At 41.6% G+C, this 19,740-nt stretch overlaps 1 protein-coding gene across 5 annotated transcripts in view; it reads right to left on the reverse strand.

Annotated features, from left to right (window-relative positions):
- Nucleotides 1-19,353, reverse strand: part of trim66 (tripartite motif containing 66) — a 24,718-nt gene extending 5,365 nt beyond the window's left edge. Inside the window, exons 1-18 of one of the 5 annotated variants that reach the window (XM_015020251.1) lie at nucleotides 19,246-19,353; nucleotides 15,982-16,038; nucleotides 15,802-15,847; nucleotides 14,926-15,151; nucleotides 11,437-11,566; nucleotides 10,962-11,078; nucleotides 10,697-10,811; nucleotides 10,291-10,437; nucleotides 9,472-9,589; nucleotides 8,605-9,353; nucleotides 6,021-6,059; nucleotides 5,282-5,494; nucleotides 3,171-3,291; nucleotides 3,005-3,086; nucleotides 2,701-2,887; nucleotides 1,071-1,939; nucleotides 842-962; nucleotides 652-726 (exon numbers count right to left, since the gene is read on the reverse strand). In XM_015020251.1, the coding sequence (XP_014875737.1) occupies nucleotides 652-726; nucleotides 842-962; nucleotides 1,071-1,939; nucleotides 2,701-2,887; nucleotides 3,005-3,086; nucleotides 3,171-3,291; nucleotides 5,282-5,494; nucleotides 6,021-6,059; nucleotides 8,605-9,353; nucleotides 9,472-9,589; nucleotides 10,291-10,437; nucleotides 10,697-10,811; nucleotides 10,962-11,078; nucleotides 11,437-11,566; nucleotides 14,926-15,151; nucleotides 15,802-15,810 (3,318 nt within the window). In that variant the 5' untranslated portion in view covers nucleotides 15,811-15,847; nucleotides 15,982-16,038; nucleotides 19,246-19,353. Of the gene's footprint in view, nucleotides 1-651; nucleotides 727-841; nucleotides 963-1,070; nucleotides 1,940-2,700; nucleotides 2,888-3,004; nucleotides 3,087-3,170; nucleotides 3,292-5,281; nucleotides 5,495-6,020; nucleotides 6,060-8,604; nucleotides 9,354-9,471; nucleotides 9,590-10,290; nucleotides 10,438-10,696; nucleotides 10,812-10,961; nucleotides 11,079-11,436; nucleotides 11,567-14,925; nucleotides 15,152-15,801; nucleotides 16,039-19,245 lie in introns of all 5 variants that reach the window. The other 4 variants (XM_015020252.1, XM_015020249.1, XM_015020254.1 and 1 more) reach the window with 4 other exon arrangements.
- Between the last annotated feature and the right edge of the window lie 387 nt (nucleotides 19,354-19,740).

Raw genomic sequence — 19,740 nt, forward strand, 5'->3', positions numbered from 1 at the left:
TTCTGATCAATAGAAATGTCAGCCATTAAACAATCAGTTTGTCCATTTTATGAAATCGTTGCATTTTTAGCTTATTTAAAAGAAAAGGGGAAAAAAAATAAAAAAAAATTAAATTTTTTTTTTGTGATTTTAAAAAAAAAAAAAAAAAAAAAAAAAAAAAAAAACAGACTTTAATGACACTCATACTTCCAACTTGACAAAGTTGGCCCACATGACAAAACTTTTGAGCACCTCTGGGGTAAACTCAAAAACGAAACAACTTTTTGACTTGTATTGAGATCTGTCGTATTGTGTTAAAAATCTGCTTCAGTCTATTGAAACATACTTGCCAAAATGTAAAGCAAATCATCCCTCCTAATATTTAGCACAGGAAGCAGGGGGTTGGTAAGAATAAAAAGAAAGCAAAACTAGCACAGCTCCATTTAATGTCCCTGGTTCTGTTTTGTTTTTGTAAAAAAGAAATCCATGAGGGGTGGAGGGGAGGGAGGGGACCTCCAAGAATCAAAAACAGCTGGAATCAAAGCGTGTCTGTGCATCCGGAGCCCCGATGTAACCTCCTGAGGGCATATCCGTGTGCCTACAACTATGATGAAAGACGAATAACATGTGCTTCATTGTAACTGGGTTTGTAGGAACATGATGATCACTTACAAGTGGACTGACGGGCTCGTGGAAAGGAGCACTCAAGATGTTGCTGAGAATCAGAAGAGCCAGTCGCTCACATTTCTGCAGGCAAACAAAACATTAAATATGTTAGACATTAAAAGAGAAAAAAAATCCATAAACAAGACAGAAACTGTGAATTATTGATCTGAATCGTGTAGCTGGGAGAAAATCGTACTCTCTGATCGCAGGCAGAGAGTCCGTGCGCAGTGTTCGCTGCAGATGATCTCTCATTCTCACAGTCATATTCAACTTCAGGCTGTAAAACATCTCTGCAGACGCTGCACACCCAGTCTCCTCTGAACACGGTAAAGCACAGGTTAATATTACCTCAGGTCTGCTACAAAATACAAAAAAAAAATGAAAGAGGACTTGAGAGCTGTTGAGTGCACACAGAAGCAGCTTACGTGGGGAAGCTCAGAAGAGGCGGCACATGGCATGATAAGTGGAAGACCTTTGGACAGCGGTCACAGCACAGCAGCTCCCCTCCAATCAGGCAGACTGCGCAGAAGTCCTCACTCTCCATCTCATCCACGTCCTGCTCTGTGTGAATGTCCTCTTCGTCCCTCTGAGCTACATGGTTTGCGATCAAAAGCTGCCTCGGACCATGGCCAATCTGCGGCTCCTCCTCCAGGTCAGAGCGCAGCGGCTGCGGGTCGTCAGTTGTCGGTTCGGGTTCAGACTCCAAGTCGAGATCGGACTCCCCGGAGCCCTGAAAGTCTGGAGGCTGACCGGATACAGCGTCGGAGTCGGTTTCAGCCTGAAAGCTGGGATCATATTCAGGCTGGGTGTCAGACTCGGTTTCGGGATCCCCCGATTCTGTATCAGCATCCAACCCCCGACCGTCCTCTGATCCCGCTCCTGCATCCGTGTCTGGCTCCGCCTCGTACTCAAGGCTCGGTTCTGAATCCACATTCTGTCTCACCTCACCTGAACCTGCTGACTGCCTTGCAGCAGCAAGTTCAAACTCAGCCTCGGAAGACGATACTGCATTTGGATCAGAATCCAGCGATCCATCAGAGTTTAGCGGCGGACCTGGGTCAGTCGGATAACAGGTGACATCCTCCGAAACTGACCTGGGATCAGAGTCGGTGTCCAAATCAAAGTAACTTTCTGGCACGTATTTGGAGTCAGTAGGAAGCTGTGTGGAAGCTGTGTGGGAGCTGAGTCTCCTGCTAAAGTCACAGGTGTCAGCGTAGGCGGCAGACGGACTGCGAGTGGATCGCTCTGTGAGTGAGCGGGTGGTCCTTCTGGTGTCTGACCCCCTGGCTGTCCCCTGTTGTTAAAAAAGAAAGGCTTTATTAGAATTTTCCAAAGCTCACATGTAGCTTTTATAGCTCAGGTGTTATACAATAGCTCATTGTATAACACCTGAACAAGTAAAGCATGAATAAAGCAATTACAACAACGACAGAGCAGCAGTTACCAGAAGCTCTATGGCTTTGTTTGCAAAAACAGCTTGAAAACCACGAAAAACAACAAAACCTCATCTGGTTCAAAACTGAAAATATCTGTTTTTAATCTAATCTAGAACCTAAGTCTAACAATAGTACATATATCAATAGGTTTGGATTAGTTTGGTAAATTATTGGTATTGGGATAATTCTTAAGTAACTGCAATCTCTCAATCTGTGATGCAAATACCTTCAGTCATACTTAGACTTGTGTTCATTACTTGTGAGGTTAATATGAACGCATTAACAAACTCCAAAAGTCAAAGCGGTAAATTGTTCAGACACAGATGACACCAATACATTTTACTTCTCTGATTTGATGTTTTAAGCTGCACATTGTTCTTTAGATTCAAATCATTGCCATAAACAGAAAAAAAAAATAAAAATTATCGCCCCCCCCCCAGACGAAAAGTAAGCTAACTTTTTTTTTTTTTTTTTGCATTCAATGCGAAACCTCACTCTTTGTGCTGCGAATATCACAAAAGTCATGCAAACATTTGTGATCGGAAGTTTTATTCTGATACGATTTTAAAAATATGAATTTGTAGCCGTCTGTTTGGGATGAAAAAAATGTTTGTCGTACGTGTTGCATTACTGTGTGCCATGTGCTGTGCTGGGCGAGGCCTTCGCTCTTCTCTGTCTCGCTGGCAGGCAGAGGGTCACTTTGTCTTCGTCCGTGTGGCGGCAGCTGAGACACGAGGATTTTGAGGCGCTCTAAGCAAACCACTGGAACCCTGGATCTCCCCGAGTCTTTCAGAGCTTCTCCATTACTTCACAGGGGAGCAGAGGATGGATGATTAAAAAAAACAAAAAAAAAAAGCAAAACTTTGTTGTCATGAAATTGTGCTGGAAATCTGAAGTCATTTTTGACGGAAGACACTACTCACTTGGTGATGCTGTTTCGTTGCAGTCTGTGCTTCTCCTTGGCTCTGTATTCAACCTCTTCATACACAAAAGCAGTTGGGTGATCTGAAGAGAGTAGACGGCATTCAGTTTTTACAAATTAAATAATTCATTTAAACTCCATGAAAGTAACAGAAGTAAATTCAGCACCTGGTTCTGTCTTATAGGGAGGTGAAGGAGACAATCCTTTGGATTGGATTGAGTCGGTTTCGTTGACGACACAAAGTCCTCCATCTGAAGCTCTCCTTTGTTTTAGCTCTATCATGTCATACTGAAAACGAAACAAGGAGGTTTTTACAATGAGTTACAAGCTTCTCTGACTGAAAACCTGCTTTCTAAATCTAAGTCACATCACAATAGATTCTAAGTCAGCTGGATTAATACACCATGCATAAAATAATTCACAGTGTTTTCCAGGAAAACTAAGAATTAAAGCAGCCGCTCATGCAGTCATTTAAGGACTGGGGTGATAGAATATGTTTTCCTGATGGAAAACTAGAAGCATCATTCTGGATGCCATTCTAGTTTTTTCTGTATTATGTTTTAATAAGAACCGTTTTAATCTGGCAATGTTTCGAACGTGACAGTAGACATACTTATTTATATACTTTATGTGGTAGTTAAAGTTCAGGACCCAGTCAATAACATCTAAGTTTTGTTTTGTTTTGTTTTTTTCTGTCATTTTTAGGCCAATAGAACTTAGTTAAGTTTTGATTCCTAAACCTAGATGCGATAAAGTTACAGTACACTCACTAAGTAAAATGTTTCAAACACGACACACACACCACAGCTGTCAACCAAGAGCTTCCTACAATACGTCGCTGCCTCCAGCAGACGATGCGCTCTGCAGTCTAAGCCGAGTCGTTTATTGTGCTCTCACCATTTTAGTACACTTAGTACCAGCTTCATTCAGAGGCAAACATTTTAACTGAAGTCGAAATTGCAGATGCTGCAAAAACAGAATAACAACCAGAAATCTGACCAGAGGTCCCACGTTTGCTCCTGTATTGCAGACAGCTTTACATATCCTGTTTGCTCAGGCTCATAATAGGCCATGCTTTCAGCACGTATGCGAGATGAAGCATGTTTTAGCAGGAGAAGCGAAACAAGAACGAAGCATCAGCAGTTTGTTTGCAGCAGTCTGTAGCTGTGAGACGAGTTGATGTCAGCAGATCATTTATTTCTTCTTGATACAGTTCTGATTCAAAGCTCAAATTAATCTTGTACAGTGCTATTGCTTAACCAAGCGGAGTGATGCTAGATCTGACTCAAAATAAAACTAAATCACTGGAAAAATCTGGCCATACCTTATAAGTAAGCAAAAGAAAGTGTGAAAAATCTGTACACTAAAGTAGAATATTTTTTTTTTTAAAAAGTAAAAAAAAAAAAAAAATGCCAAGTAAGTACCCTCTTTGCAACATATAAATATGAACCTCAACAGTAGCTTCAACATCTTTCCAGAAGTTACTTGTTTTAGAAGCAACAAAAATAGAAATTGATCTGGAGTTAACCTCTCACACTTCAACTCTCACCTTCCCTCAAGATATAAACTCAGACCTTAATAAATTAATAACAACTAAGTTATTTCCTACTGATCAATGTTGTACACCATTTTTAAATAATTACTTACATTATTAGAGTTATAAATCCAATGTGGACACTCATAAAGTGTCCACATGGGACACTTTATGAGTGTCAAATTGAAGGATGTCAAATTCATCCTTCTTTCAGTAGAGGTCATTTGTAGCTAAACAATATAAACGATCTTATGCACTTTCTGTGTGCAGTTTTGACTGAAAAAAAATGAAATACGATTTTTTTTTTTTTTTTTTGCTGTCTTAACATGAATTGAGACTCTTGTTTAACAATTCTCTCATCTTTCTCACTAACTTTAGGTCTAACTTTAGGTTAGTGTGGACTGCAGATCACATTACTCACCAGACCACAGAACTGAGTTTCATAATCTCAGGCCGAATAGGTCTTGCACAGAAAGATTAGCAGGCTCTCTGCACATTTGTCATGCAGTCACTTCTTGTGCTGTGCATGTTTGCTGTTATAATATCTGTTGCCTATTATATTAAAAAGGGAAGACTGATTCCTTGATAGAATACACATAACAGTCTATACATATTGAGGTGTGATGGTGGGAAACTAAGCTTGCTCTATGTTAATGATTCATGCATTGCTGAGTAACTGTGCAGGAGGACTGCTTCTCTGCAAAAGTTAAAGCAGACACTGAAAGATCCTCATACAGGAGTCACCTTCTTCGCAGCTCCTGCCTCCTGGCTGTTTGTGCGTCCTGCAGCAGACCTTTCAGTGTAAGGGCTGGAGGGCGGGGCCACCAGCTCTGACGGGATGCTCCGGGAGCGACGCTTCCTCATCGTACACACCAAGCTGGGGCTGAGCCTGCTGCTCTGCACATCAGATGCGCGCTCGTGGGCTCTGGCAGACACCTCCAGGGACGTGGACCTCTGCTGGAAACAGTGAGAGAATAGAATTTCAAGTTACATCAAAAACAGAGATGCACCTGTTCACACCATTAGCAGCTGAAAGGGAAAGGAGTGGGATGTGTGTTGTGCACAAATGAATAAAACACAGCTGAAAATCTATTTGGTGGGAGGGGGGGGGGGGGGGCAAAAAAAAAACTCGGTCTTTACAAACACGCTGCATGAATTAGTGTTATAATACAGGGAATGAAAGGTTTGGCTGCCACACCAATTATCAAATGCAAATTCAGCAGCAGGTTTAGTGCTGCTCTTTGATTAAACTAGACCTGCTGAGCACTTATTACCCCTCTGTCTTACATTTCAGTTTAACAAATGCACAGATTTTCCTTAAACCCCTCAGCTGTGTCTCGGAAAGTGCGAGGAGGAAAGCCGGCGAATCGTTTAGCACCAGTTTTTTTTTTTCCCTTTTTTTTTTTAGTACACCATCATACATATTCAGGCCAGACTTAAACTGAGCACACGCTCCCAAGTATCACGCGATTAAAACACTTACCTGATCTCCACCCCCTGGGAGCAGGATGCAGGATTTAGACTGTGGAGGGAAAAAAAAAACTCTAATCCCTCTCTTTGGAAGCTGGGGAAGCAGGAATTCATCTTTGTACAAACCGGGGCTAAAATCAAACTGGCAGCTCCCACTATTCCCACAGTGGCTCATTACTGATAGGTTAAGTACATAAATGAGTGAGCCCAAGTGGTTTTATATCATTTTCAGATGCAGTGAGTCGAAAAACGTAAAAATAACACGTGTCTTTGTGCTCATAACCATCTATCTCAAAGAGAGAGGTGATTATGCGGCTGCTAACACTTCTGGCATTAAGCGTGAGCTTGATGGTGATGAGTGCACTACTGCAATTTTAGGAATGCGTTATTTTAATTGTCAGAGCGGCTCTTTGTTTTCTCATCATTTCTTCATGAAAAGCAAGAGCAGCTTTATGGTGTGCCATCTGTTAATAAGCAAGCTGTCAACTTTCACAAGTCCTCTGGTTTAAAGTGAGAGCTTTGGTCATAAACTACTCATATCTGAAGCTGAAAGCTGCCTCATACTCATCACAACTTCATTTAAACTTTTTTCAGTATTTAACAAATTGTCTTGCTGCCTTTAACTATTGATAGCAATGCTTTCTTTATTGTGCTTTATTGTTTCTTTGGTTGTCTGCATAACCGCTGCACAACTCTGCTCTTACAGGAAATGGGCTCGACTTGACCGATCAGTGGTGACTTTCGAAAAGTGTGTCTAAACGGCTTTGTGTGGCTTACCATGTTGTGATCTGAGACTGAGCCCAAATGGATTTATTTTGAGCTTGTGTCGCCTAGCCAGAACCACGTGTGAAACAAAAATGAGAAGACAGACGAGCACAAACACACAAAAAAGTCCCGCCACTCACTTTGCTTTGATATCTTCACAAACTTGAAAGCATATGCACCTATACCTTATGAAGTCATTTCCAACCAGAAATAGGTAAATATTTTAGGACGTATTTAACATGTGGGCTGTAAAATGTAAGATTGAATTTAAGTTTAATAAAAAAATTTAAAAAAAAGATGAGTGGATATGACCTGACTTCAGACCTATGGGTGTATTGTGAAGCTAAAATATTGAATTTAATGTACTGAACAAAGTAAATAGATTTAAATTACTTTTTCAAGTACTTATAATTAGCACTCAATTTAAACAAGTTGAGAGCCCTTTGAGGAAAAAACATTTTAAAAATTGATTTGGTTAATTTGAAGTATGTGGAAGGGGACATTGTATGACAGAAGGGATTGGCCAGCTAGATATCCCAGAATGCATTGCACCACCAGTGGCAGGAAGTGGACAAGGTTAATGCAGATTTTTTTCACTTCTTGAAACAAATGTTTGCTTTGTCACAAAAATTGGTTTTAATGTGTTTAAGATAAAAAAAAAAAGTAGACTTCAGAGTTCCATGCAGTCAGGTCATCAAGAATGTGCCAACTTTCAAATATGTTTTAATATTTTCAGAGCAGCACATTTCCACTGGGTTTGTTATTTTTTTGTAATGTACATTTATAATTTGAAAAATATTTTAAACCTAATTAATTCTGTGAAAACTCATTATTTTCTATTTTCATTGTCGAAATCCCAATTCCAGTTTGGATGCAGTTTTCCAGAGATCATCTCAACTACCATTTCCTGCCACTCTTCTCCACTGTCTCTGTTCCCATGATGCTTTGCAGATTGTTATTAGCTGCTTCACTTTAAGTGGATGTTGGTTCAGTATATAAATTATTGTCATTCCTTTCCTGTACTTTCCAGTTAAACAGCCACACATATAGAGATTCTGGACAACGCAGCAAGAGCGAGTTGTTTGTTCGTTTTCATGACCTCTCCATTCTGCCTGACTGTTATAAATAACAGTGTTTTTATAAGTAGATTTTTGCACATTCTAATTAAAGAAATGTGTTTTCAGTGCTGCTTGAGTAATTACAGTACATTTAAATTTATTGAATTAAGTTGAAACTGCACATGTTAGTGCTACTAAGTCAGTTAATTTAATGAAAACTAAAACTTTTGGAACCGATTTTACAGTTACTGGTCTGAAATATTGCTAGTGGTGCTGTAAGATGCAGCACTGGATGAGCTCATTTCCCCCTTACCTATTTATTGGGCTATGAAAGAGCTGGCTTGCTGGTTGTCATGGTGCTTTGAAAAAATCCCCTAATCTCTTGAACATTTCCTCATTTGTAAGACACCCAAAAACATCCCCTTATTATTTTTGGATTGTATGTCATAGATCAACACAAACTACTGCAAAACTGTGAAGTGGAAGGACTTTGATACATAAAAAAAAAAAAGTTTGAAAACTGTGTACCCGTTTTCTTTAAATTCACAATAATTCTGCACTTTTTAATTGCAATGATGCTTGTGGTTACCAATTACCTTTGTGTAACTTTCTGACTCCAAATAGTTACATTTAAACAACTGTGCTAACCCTTATAGTCACTTTACTCTTAATTTGCTTAAGCTGCTGTGTAGTTCATACACTGTAAAGCAAGTGCATATATTTGTATTATTGTAAATTCTTGCATGTAAGGCCTAATACAATAAAGTCTCTCACCTTGCCATTTCTATCCATTCTGAGGTTGAGAGCTGGTCTGGTCCTCTGCTGGTCAGCAGCTAAACACGCCTGAAGCTGGACCAGACCCTGCTCCCCTCTGCCTGCCTCCAGATCCTCATCCAGCTCTCTGCTTTCATCTTCTGCCGACTGTCCACGGGTCTCCCCTCTACACCTCTCCTCATCTTTGTCCCTCACATTGTGGCTGACCTCTTGCTGCAGAGCCGGGCTCGTAGACAACTTCGCCTTACACTGACCCAGACCACCACGGTCGGCACTGAGGTGAGTCTGGCTGTCTGGAGCGATTTCCCTCTGACGCTGGTGACAGGAGACGTATGTTAAAGGCTGAGCATCTTGGGATGCGGATCCTTGGCTGCAGCCGAGCTGGATGGGTGCTGGGAGAGGAGATGTAGGAGGAGGGCACTGAAGGGAGCTCTCCGTCTCCCAAAACCTCTGAAGCTGCTGACTCTGGTGCAGTGAAGCAGGGAAGTGAGCGGGCTGAGCACAGCTGGAGTTAAACAGAGTGCTCTCCATCTGGCTTTTGTCCAGAGTGGCCAGCTCCTGCTGAGGGGGCATGCCATGCAGGCAACATATCTGAGGCTCACAGCAGGTCTGGTAGCCACAGCCTGGCTCTCGGCCTCGGTGAAACATGGCGGGCAGAGCCAAGCAGGCGACGGGTTGGGGCCTCAAAATACTGGAACAGGCCAATCCTGAAGGATAAGCACAATTTCCTCCATCGACAATTAGCTGACCTGAAAAAACAAACAAACAAAAAAAAACAGGTTATTTCGATATTAAATTATATCTTTCTTGAAAAAGCTTTAACATTTTAGTGCAGATTCTTCACCGCCTTTATACAGCAGGGTTTACCGAAAGAGGAAATCTGCTTTGTCCAGTAACTGGCATCCCAGTTAAACTTGAGCTTGACAGGACTCCAGGAGTCTGTGTGGAGAGACGACTCCAGCAGCTGCTGCATCTGGAGAGAAATCTGAAAGACAAACATGATTTCTACAAAAACATCTGAACATACACATGCTTCTTTGAAGATGATTAAAAGTTTATTTATTTTAGTAATTTAGTTCAAAAGCGGAACTCATGCATGCATGCATAGATTCATCACACGCATAGATGAGTCAGCGATCTTGTTTATTTCATCCACCCATCCATTGTTTACACCCGCTTAATCTTGTAGGGGGGAGCTGGTGTATGTCTCCAGAAGTCACTGAATAAGAGGCAGGAAACCTCGTGGACAGGTCCAACGTATTTATTGTTAATATTGTGATATTTTCAATGTGAATATACAGCATCTGGTCTATTTTCAGACATGCCAGATTAATGGTAACGTCTGCATCCTTCAGACTTTTTACTCCAGCTAACACATGCTATTTGGAGGTTCTGGACTTGAGCTGAACTTAGTCAACTTTCCTTCAGCTTAATGTCACGCAGACTCTTCGTACACTCAAAGGACACTGTGAACTACAAATGTTCCCACAGGGTGATCTGCCATTACTGTCACAGGCATAAAGACGTGGCAGAGGAGTTTCTTCTTCCCTTTCTCGTTGTTTTGTTTGCAAACTTTAGCATTTCACGTGTGTGCGTGCGTGCGTGCGTGCGTGGGTGCGTGCGTGCGTGCGTGCGTGCGTGTGTGTGTGTTACAGTGGGACTCTGGACATCTGCTTATTGTCTCACCAGAGCCCTGCTGAAGAGCACGGGGCCTCTGCAGTGATGGGTTGTGGCCCAGGTGATGAACTTCTGAATGTGGTCCAGCTGGCCGCAGATCTCTATTGCCCCCTGCAGCTGGTCCTCCAGACGCTGCTGGAACTCCTCCGAAATCTTCTGCGCAAACAAAATAAAAGGAAAAGTTATGAGTATTTACTGGAAGATAGCTTTGTTGTGCCGGCACCGTGGTCTGTAATCAACAGATGCTTTTGCTGTTACCGGCCCGAGACGTCGGTTTTGGGAACACCGGCGGGCTCTAATGGGCTCCTGTTGGATCTGTTTTGGGGGCTGATTAAATCAAGGCTGCTATGGATTCTCTGCATGAACACTCACAGCTATCTGAACGATAAGAGGGAAAGAAAGAGAAAGTAATTACCTCCAGTTGCTCTATTAATAGGTTGGCTCGTTTGTTAAGCTCGTTCATCATAATCATCTTTGCCATTTTAATCTGGTTCTCTGCCTTCCTGTGTGCGATCTTCACTCCATGCAGTCTGCACAGACAGAGACGGAAATAGGGGTTTCATTACTTTTAAAATGCACCAAAAAAAATTAACATTTCAAGCAATATTTCATTTGTTATTACAGCAATATTCATGCCCTTTGATTGTCTGCTAATTAAAGCCGTGTGGGTTGAAACTAACCTGTCTTCTATTTGTTTTGCGCTGTTTTCCACTGAAGACCGCCTCTCTTCCACTTGCACCATCAGGTTTTCGAACAGCCACTGCTGATCCTGCAGAGCCTTGCCAATCTGCACCACCCTAATCACATGCACACAGCACACAGAAGGTTCTCTAATTTATTCCTCAGCGGGGCCAAAATAAAACCAGAATTTCATGCATTTTCCCCGAGGACGGCTTATTATGCATGTGACCTTGGAGATAGAAAATGCACTTTAATGTCACAGAAAACAAACAGGTATGAATAGCTAATGAGCGTCCGAACGCCAAGGGTAGCGTATGCAGATACACTGAGATAAAAATGACAGGGCAGTTAACGAGCACTTCAGCTCAGAGGAAGTGTTTAACCTGTGGTTAGCCCCCTTTGCGTCCCCCTCCTCTCTCTCTCTCTCTCTCTCTCTCTCTGCAGTGCCCTTGTGCTACATGGTTGAGGACTAACCTGTGGTTTTTGTGGGAGGACAGGTGACAGCTGCTGCAGCACAAAAGGTCACATGACTCACAAAAAAGTTCCAAGGGCTCCTGTCGGTGAGTGTGGCACATGAGGAGGGAGCAAGGATACGAGCCGGGGCCTGAAATGCACGGAGAGGGAGGGGACAGGGAGGACACATCAGAATCAGAAACGGTCAACAAGCACAACACAGCTAGAGACAGAGCAGCTCAGCACGCTGCATCTTTGTAAAAGCTGCTTAGAAATTCATTAGAACGAGAAAAACATTCATTGTGTCAAAGTGGTGTCGACTTGAAAAAGGCATAAATGTGCAGAGGTTAACACTAAATTCGTCTGAGGTTAAATTAAGATCCAGAAAATCTCATATTTTGTTTAGAAAAATCCCTTTATGGCCATAGGATGGGGAATAGGCTGATGAATTAAGCTGTGTGAAGCATTTCTGCTGCCAGAAGCCCTGGCAGCAAGAGAACGCCTCAGAATGGAGACAGACGCTCACTTATTGATGAAGATGTCAAAAGCACACCACCATCCTCATCATTACAGTCCTGGCTGATAGTTAACAGAAGCTGAAGGCCTGCAGAGACATCACCTGAATCATTGTAGGAAGCAAGAATTTATACATTTTCTTTTAAACTGTCAGAAACGCGACAACGTGGGTTGCAATCTATGATTATCACAATTAGAGAGAAAATAAAAGCACCACATTTTATTTTAAAAAAATCTAAAGAGATGTGCAACTAAATTGCTAAAACTGAGTGTCTGGAACAAAGAGCAACGGGCCTTAGATATGTTTTGGTTCTTGCTTGCAGATGGAAGTGAAACCGAGACAGTTTTACAGATTAAAAACGACGAATCAAACAACAAATAATTTGGTTTAAAATGTAGGTGGCAACGGCTTTGTTATCTTTTCCTGTTTCCAGTCTGGTGATATGAGGAGGAAATCGTTTCAGATCATCGGTGCATTGTTAGCTGTTAGCTGCTGGTGAACTCTTAACTAAAACTAAAACATTATTCTTGCACACAACCACAATAAACGCTGATACTAACCTCTGCCCTCAAGCTGTCCTGCGGATAGTTTTGCTCAGCATGTCTGCCCATGCTGTGTGGTTTATGCACACAGTTATTCACTTTAGATTTCTTTCCAGATGCTGTTTTACTTTTGCTCATTCAGACATCATGCAGGAATGCAGGTCCAGACTGAACATTATTCATCCCATAATAACTAACAGAGCGTTTATTCTAATCCCCAACTTTAACTCAGTCAAAATGAATACTCTGCCTAAGTTTTTATATTTATTTCATTACGTCTTTTTAGTTCCAAAATCCTTTCATGATGTCCTGAATCCCATAAGCTGCTATTACATTTGTAAGACAAACACCAAATTGAAAGAAAAAAAAAAAAACGCATTTCTCAAAGTAACAGCAGATTGGAATCCCTAACTTCCTGTTTTGTTGCGGGCAGCTAATCTGTTCTTTAAACTACTGCTTACAAAACAGCGAGATTACACAGTAAAGCTTGAAATTATCTACATCACACACCACTGCTGGCAGGATTTAACTGAGGGCAATCATTCCTCAAACTCCCTGCAGGCTACCTTAGACACCCCTGTTTCAGTCATCAAAAATACTTTAATATCATAGTCAATCTATGTAAATGCAGAAAACTGATTTCTAATTGTTGTTTTACTGATTAATGTCTAAAAAACAAAAGGCAATTCAAATGAACTTGGCCCTATCAGGAAAATTAATTGCACCCTAAATCTACAGCTGGTTCTTCTACCCTCTGTTGCAAAAACTGCCATCAAGTGTTTAAGATAGCTGACAATGTCTCCTTAACATTGCTGTTGAGGAATGCTCTTTTTTGCATAATTGCTTTAACGGCGTCAGATTGAACATTTCTGAGCATGTACGACTTCACCTTGATTGGATCTAAGTTCGGACTTTGACTGGGCCTCTCAAAAACATTTTGTTTTGTGCCATTCAGAGCTGGACTTCCTGGTGTTCTTTGGATCATTTTTCCTGCTGTGTAACCCAACAGAGTTTGAGCTTGATGGTCAGAAACTGGTGGTCAGAGATACTCCTTCATATTTTACTACAGAGCAGAATTCATGGTTGGACCTATTTGGGTAATTTTGTCCTGGTCAATGGTGGGAATGTTTCTGATTGTTCTATGTTCTCTCATTTGAGAATAATGACTCTCACTTGCCTACTTGTGCACTTTACTCTGTCAAACAGGTTATATTAATATGATTCCTATTTTTTTTTTTTAGCATTAATCAGGCTCAGTTGTGGATAGCTAAACTAAAGCAAAATTCATGAATTATCAATGGGAGTATTTACATATAACCCATAGAAGCAAGTTGATTTGCATAGATTTTTTTTTTTAATTATTAAAATCAACATTTGAAAATACATGAAAAATAAATGTTGAGGTCAGGTAAAGCTCCTGCAGAAAAAGACTGAGATTATTTCCTTTGGGTTAGAAAGGCAATCGATTATGCCATGTGTTGCACTTTGTTCATATTAAATAGCACATTTGTCTAAAAACAACATGGACAATATAACAAACTGCTACATGGTGCTGCAGCTGGGCCCTGAAGTAGCTATCAACTTAATCTGTATCAAGATAAAACTGCTTGTTATGTTAAAGCTGCATCTGCACTATGATACAGAAACAATAATACTGATGTGGTAAATAAGTTGAAGCTAAAGGAAGTTGAGGTTAAACTAGGTCTTGTGCTGAGCGACAGAGGAGGTAAATAAACAAAGTGTCGGCACAGGGCCTTTGAAGTTCCATCAAATATGAAATATGCCAGAATACGTCTGACACACGTGTAAACAAGCCAGCGAATAAACGTTTGACGTTTGTCCCACAGAACCTGTGCCTAATAATAACTCAAAGGCAGTAAAAACAAAGTCCTGCTGCTCTCTGCGGGCCAGCCCCCCCCACCCACCCACCCCCCCCCCCCCCCCCCCCCCCCACCCTCCTCCTGCTCCCCTGAGCCTGCAGATCATCACAGATCTCTGTGGCAGAGAGCTGAGCATCACCTCGGGTGCATCAGCCTGATCTGACTGACCACATCCTGTCTGTCAGCACATTCACACGGCTTTTCTCACAAATACACAAACCAAAGAGAAACACTTTCTCGTCACAATTAAGAAGCCGAGAGGACGTGCTCGTTATGATTAGATGTCGACCTGCAAATGAAGCTGGCACCGAAGCGGCACACTTGGGGCACACTTAACGGGCTTTAAATAGCGAGACACTAAAATTAGCAAAGATGAAATCATCCCAGTCCTCCAGAATCTGGGCCACGCGTTAAAGATAGGTACAACAAAGTGCACGGATCTCCAGGAACGATCTGCAACCGTCGGCATCGTCATACATTATTCAGTGCAAAAGGCTCAGGCTGAAACATTAAACACACCGAACAGAGCACAATAACAGCAAATGTAGGGGCACAGCAACCAAGTATCCACCTTGTCCAGTAGGAGGCAGTGTGCTGGAGTTCCTTTGGTGCAAGTCAGGGCACTGTGCAGCACTGGGCCTTTGCTGCTGCTGCTGCTGCTGCTGCTGGAACGAATCAGCATACTGGGAGGAGGCTCTCTGGTGCTGGTGCACGTCGGTGCACTGGTAGCACAGCCACTTGTTGCACAGCGTACAGAGACTCTGTGCAAGTGTTGGCTCTGTGCACTCTGAGCAGATCTGAAAGAAAGGGGGGAAAAAAAAGAATCTACCAGGTCTAAAATAAACACATTTATTTTAGACCTGGTAAAACCCAAAACTGGGTGATGAGAGCACATGGCTGCAATATGAGAAAATATATCCGTGCTGCTGACCGTTAAATTGAACTTCAACGATTTGATTTGATTTTGCATTTAAAAAACTAAACCTGTGCAAGAATATCATTATACTGATTCAATTTTAAATGTAACACCCTTTACAGATGTTAGATACTAAAATAAAGAATGGATTTCAAGTGTCTCACTTTTAAAATATTCAAAGCTCATGTTAATCTCAAGTATCCTTTATTTGAGAAATGATATTTCCCTTTGGAAACAGTCAAAAACTGCAGATTTGAAATGAAAATCAGCATTTGAACTGCATCTAATCTCAACCAAACAGATGTCAGGAGTTTTTCTAACATCTGCAACGACTTGTGAGGTGAGAAAAGAGCAAAGAAAAACCCCGTCAATGCCTCAGCTTTACACAGAAAATACCCCCCAAACCCCCCCCAACCCCCCCAAGTGCAAATTCAGAAACTGCTGCACAAACTAAAACAAGCTTCTGCCGTGTCAGAAAAGAACAAAAAGTTCAATATTTAAAGGAATCAATGCCAGAGACACGTCTCTTACCTTCTCCATTTTCGTGCTTGGAGCAGAGGATGTTTTGCCTGCTCAGCTGGAGGGAACAGAGAGAAGAGAGAGAGCAGCCCTGAAGCTCCCGGCAGCAGAAACACTGCTGCCACTGAGGCTTCTACCTGAGGCAGGAAGCAGCCGCGAACCGAGAGGAGGCCCCCAGAGGAGACAGCTTACATGACAGCCTCGCAGCGCTCTCTCCTCCCCCAGTTCATCCAAGTGTAGGACCCCTTTCTGCAGAGGAGCAGACGAGTGTCACGTTCAGATTCTTTCAGTTCTGCTGCTGCTGCTGCTGATGCCGAAAAAGACAGGGGGGGAAGCCTAATCCTTTTTCTTAAATAAGCCTGTGCATAATAATTGGGAATTAGGGAGATAACATAATTATTTTTTTTGTAGGACATAATATACCCGGAAGCCATTTCCAAAATGGAGGAAGGAGAAAGACCAAGTGACCTACAATGAGGCAGAGGGGAGAATTTGTAACACGGTGCAGGTTCTTCCAGGAGGTGACGTTCGCCCCGAGCTCTGCCGGGTCAGCGTGGGTGAGCAGTGGCCTTCTCCCACCTTCATCGCGATGAGGAGGGGACGTGTCCCAGAGGAACTACACCGATGCAGAACACCGAAACCGGGTCAAGCCTGGATAAGCCCCAGCTGGGACTAAGATACACTCATGCAGCTCCCTCCAACATTGTAAAAATCAATTAAGATTTAGCATCACCCTGCACATTGAATAAACTGAACATGCTTTTGAGGGGTGAAAGAAAAAGTTTGTGTTGACTCAGAGTGAAATGCAGATTCAAAACGGGGATATTTATAAAAACCCTACTCTGAATGCTATTTGATGATGTGACAGTTGAAAAAGGGAAGCAGGCTGTAAGGGTGAGAACAATTAAAACTCGACAACCAACATCAAATATAGCCACGCGGACCTCAAGAGCGGGTCTGCCTAATGACAACCCTCAGCAGCCTGACCTACAAATCTGACAACTTTCTTATCCTTGGATGTTTCAGTGGGGAGCTTGGAGAAATCCCATTCCCCACTGTGCACCAAAAGACCCAATTTTAAGCACAATTAGTGTGTTGCAGCTCACCCTGCTCCGCTCTGTATCGCGTTTAACCCAGGCAAGCTCCTTCTCGGCGCCTTCACAGCATTTATCTTTCACGCTGAAACCTGCCCTGCGCTTTGCGATCTGCTAAGCAGGCACCAGATATATGCACGTCATCTCAAGAGACGGTACAATAATAGAAACCAGAAAAGCAATCTGTCCCTTGCATGCTACTTCTTTGTAACATCTATTAACACAAAGGTGATAAGGTCGCGCAGGAAATAGCATTAAGGTATTAAGACAGAACCTTCAGCACAGTCTTAATATTTTTTTTCCTCAACTAATTTGCTTTGTAGCTGGCAAAGACATTTACAGAAAAAGAGGAAGCATCAGTTTCTTATAAAATAGTATTGACAAGTTCTTAGAATTGGGTTGTTAGAAAACAAAAGGAGAACTGACAATGAAATGCTTCAGAAATATTACTGTGTTTAGTTTTCACCAGGCCAAGAAAAATACCTCTGGGTTATGGAAAAGCATCATTAAGTTATATCATTATTATCATAAAGGATTAAAATGAGGCTTAATGAATTTTGCAACTGGATCTTTTGTTGCAGCTGAGTGCACATCCATCGCTACAGGCAAGGACGCGACTAAGGTGACCTTTGGCTAGGAAAGAAATAAGTTTTTAAGTCTGACAACAACCAAATGTTACATCCAGCAGAGATGGACGGATCAATCAGCTAGAAATCAGAAATGGATGATGTCCATAAGCGGAAAATGGTTTTCTTTTATCTCTTCACTTTTCGTTAAATTTGTTAAAATATAATTCCTGCCAGTTTTTCTTTCTATAAGATCATCAACAAACAATATGTACTCTGATGTATTTATACACAAATACTATAAATCAGATAAAGATTAGGGACATATCCTTTCATGCATTAATGGCATTCCTTAGTTGATACAGTCCTTAGAAAGAAGCACTAGTAAAAATCTAAATTGGTCCTAGTCAGAATAAATAAATCAGATTTCAACAAAAACTGAGTGGAAATCAAAAGGAAATGCCTGATCAGTGACTCTCTAAAACTCACTTGCCCTCAGTGAGTTTTCTGTACCTTCAGACCACACCAAGTCCTGTTTAAAAAAAAATCATGGTTGCAGCTAAAAGTTGGTCTAATAATAAGCAAGATAGTTCAGTTTTCTCTTGTACCAAGCTCCCCCAGCCCCACCTGTTGCTGCGGTCTGTCACTCAGATGTGAATAAACTGAGATCATGCTCTCATTTCCATTTGCACACCTTCATAACACAATGCAAAAAATAAATAAATAAAAATACTGGAGCTAATTTAAGTGTTCTTAGGGGATTCAAAATAGATTTAATGTTGACGTCACTGTGGCACTGAAGATAATCCGAGGATGATCTTTATATAAATTAGGAAATAAAAATAATTAACAAACACTGGTCAGGATTTTAATATTAAACCTTTCATGCCTCATAAAAAGAAAAAAAACGCAGAAACTACAGGTTTTGTGTACATTTGGGATATAAAAATAGACTCTTCTTGGTACCCCAACTTGTTCCATGATCAAGGTTGCTTTATCACCACATTGGCATCTGGATTCATTTTAAACACATGATAAAAAAAAAATGCATCCAAGCACGATGAAAATGACTTTTCATGTAAAGCTATTAGATTTTTGGATTAGTAAGAGACGCCAAAAAACAGCCAAAAAGCATTTTATATCATCCCTCCAATTTGTGTGCATATTTTATGTTGAGAAATGAATACATCGTTGTAGTTCTGTGAGATGTTATTCACTCCGCAAAGCTTTGGGAATTTGGGGTTTCCAGTCATGTTCCTGTCATGATACACATTTGGCAACCTGTTCCGTCTCCTCGTGGATGTGTCACCCTGACAGCGCTTTATTAGAGCGCCTTCGATTAAAAACAAGAAGCCTGACAGGCATGCAGATCGCATGCAGTGTGTCTACCCCCGCATCCTCAGCCTGCCTCTGCATCAGCAGCCTCACCTCCAGCGCATCACTGAGCGTGATATTATTTTTTAGAAAGTGCGCAGGAGATTACGCCCCTATCATGGCATCGTGGTGCCATCCAGAACACGGCGGCTCAGTCCGCAAAACAACAACAAAAAAAAAAAACTCCGTGCATAAACAGCGCCGTCTCCGTCAACGCTCATTTGCACTTGTGCGCCTGCAAAACATCCTCCCAGCCTAAACAGGAGTGAATCTGCGCGTCTGAGGCTGTCAGAGTGATGTTTTCGGTCCAGAACAAACGAGACTGCCCGCCGACAAAACTCAGCCTCCCGTCAGACCGACGATCGTCCTATTTATTGTGCAGCATTCTAAAAGTCGGGACAAATCAGGGGTTTAGTTTTTACCTTGACCCGAGCATCTCCGGGTGGCCATCCCCCCTTGATCGGATGTCGCTCTTTGGTCCGGACAAAATTTTTGGAGATTCAAAGTCTCGCAGTTAATCGTGAGATTTTCTCGTTGCAATACTTCTGACGTTTCTCAAAGCTGAAAGTGTGCCGTGGCACCTGGCAACAAGACTTTGTTTCTCTGTGAAAACTTCACATGGCTTTTTATGGTCGCTTTCGTTATAAGGGCACGACAGCGGTGGGGAAATGGCTGGTCTATATATTAATATAAAAATATAATGGAACTTTTCAACTTATGAATCAGGTTGTATTTTTTCTATCTGACAAATGCCAAGATTTTTCAACCAAAAAGGAAATTAAGTAAAATCCACCACTTAGAATAGCCTTTTAAACATTTTCTGTATATTCAATCTTTTATATTAAGGAGGTGACAGCTTAATATGCTTTAGAAATGTCCTATATCCCTTTCCCAGAATGTTATTAGTACTGCAATAA

This window comes from Poecilia latipinna, unplaced genomic scaffold, assembly GCF_001443285.1.
Source record: "Poecilia latipinna isolate Pla-1442-1.1 unplaced genomic scaffold, P_latipinna-1.0 Scaffold2556, whole genome shotgun sequence".
Lineage (NCBI taxonomy): Eukaryota > Metazoa > Chordata > Actinopteri > Cyprinodontiformes > Poeciliidae > Poecilia > Poecilia latipinna.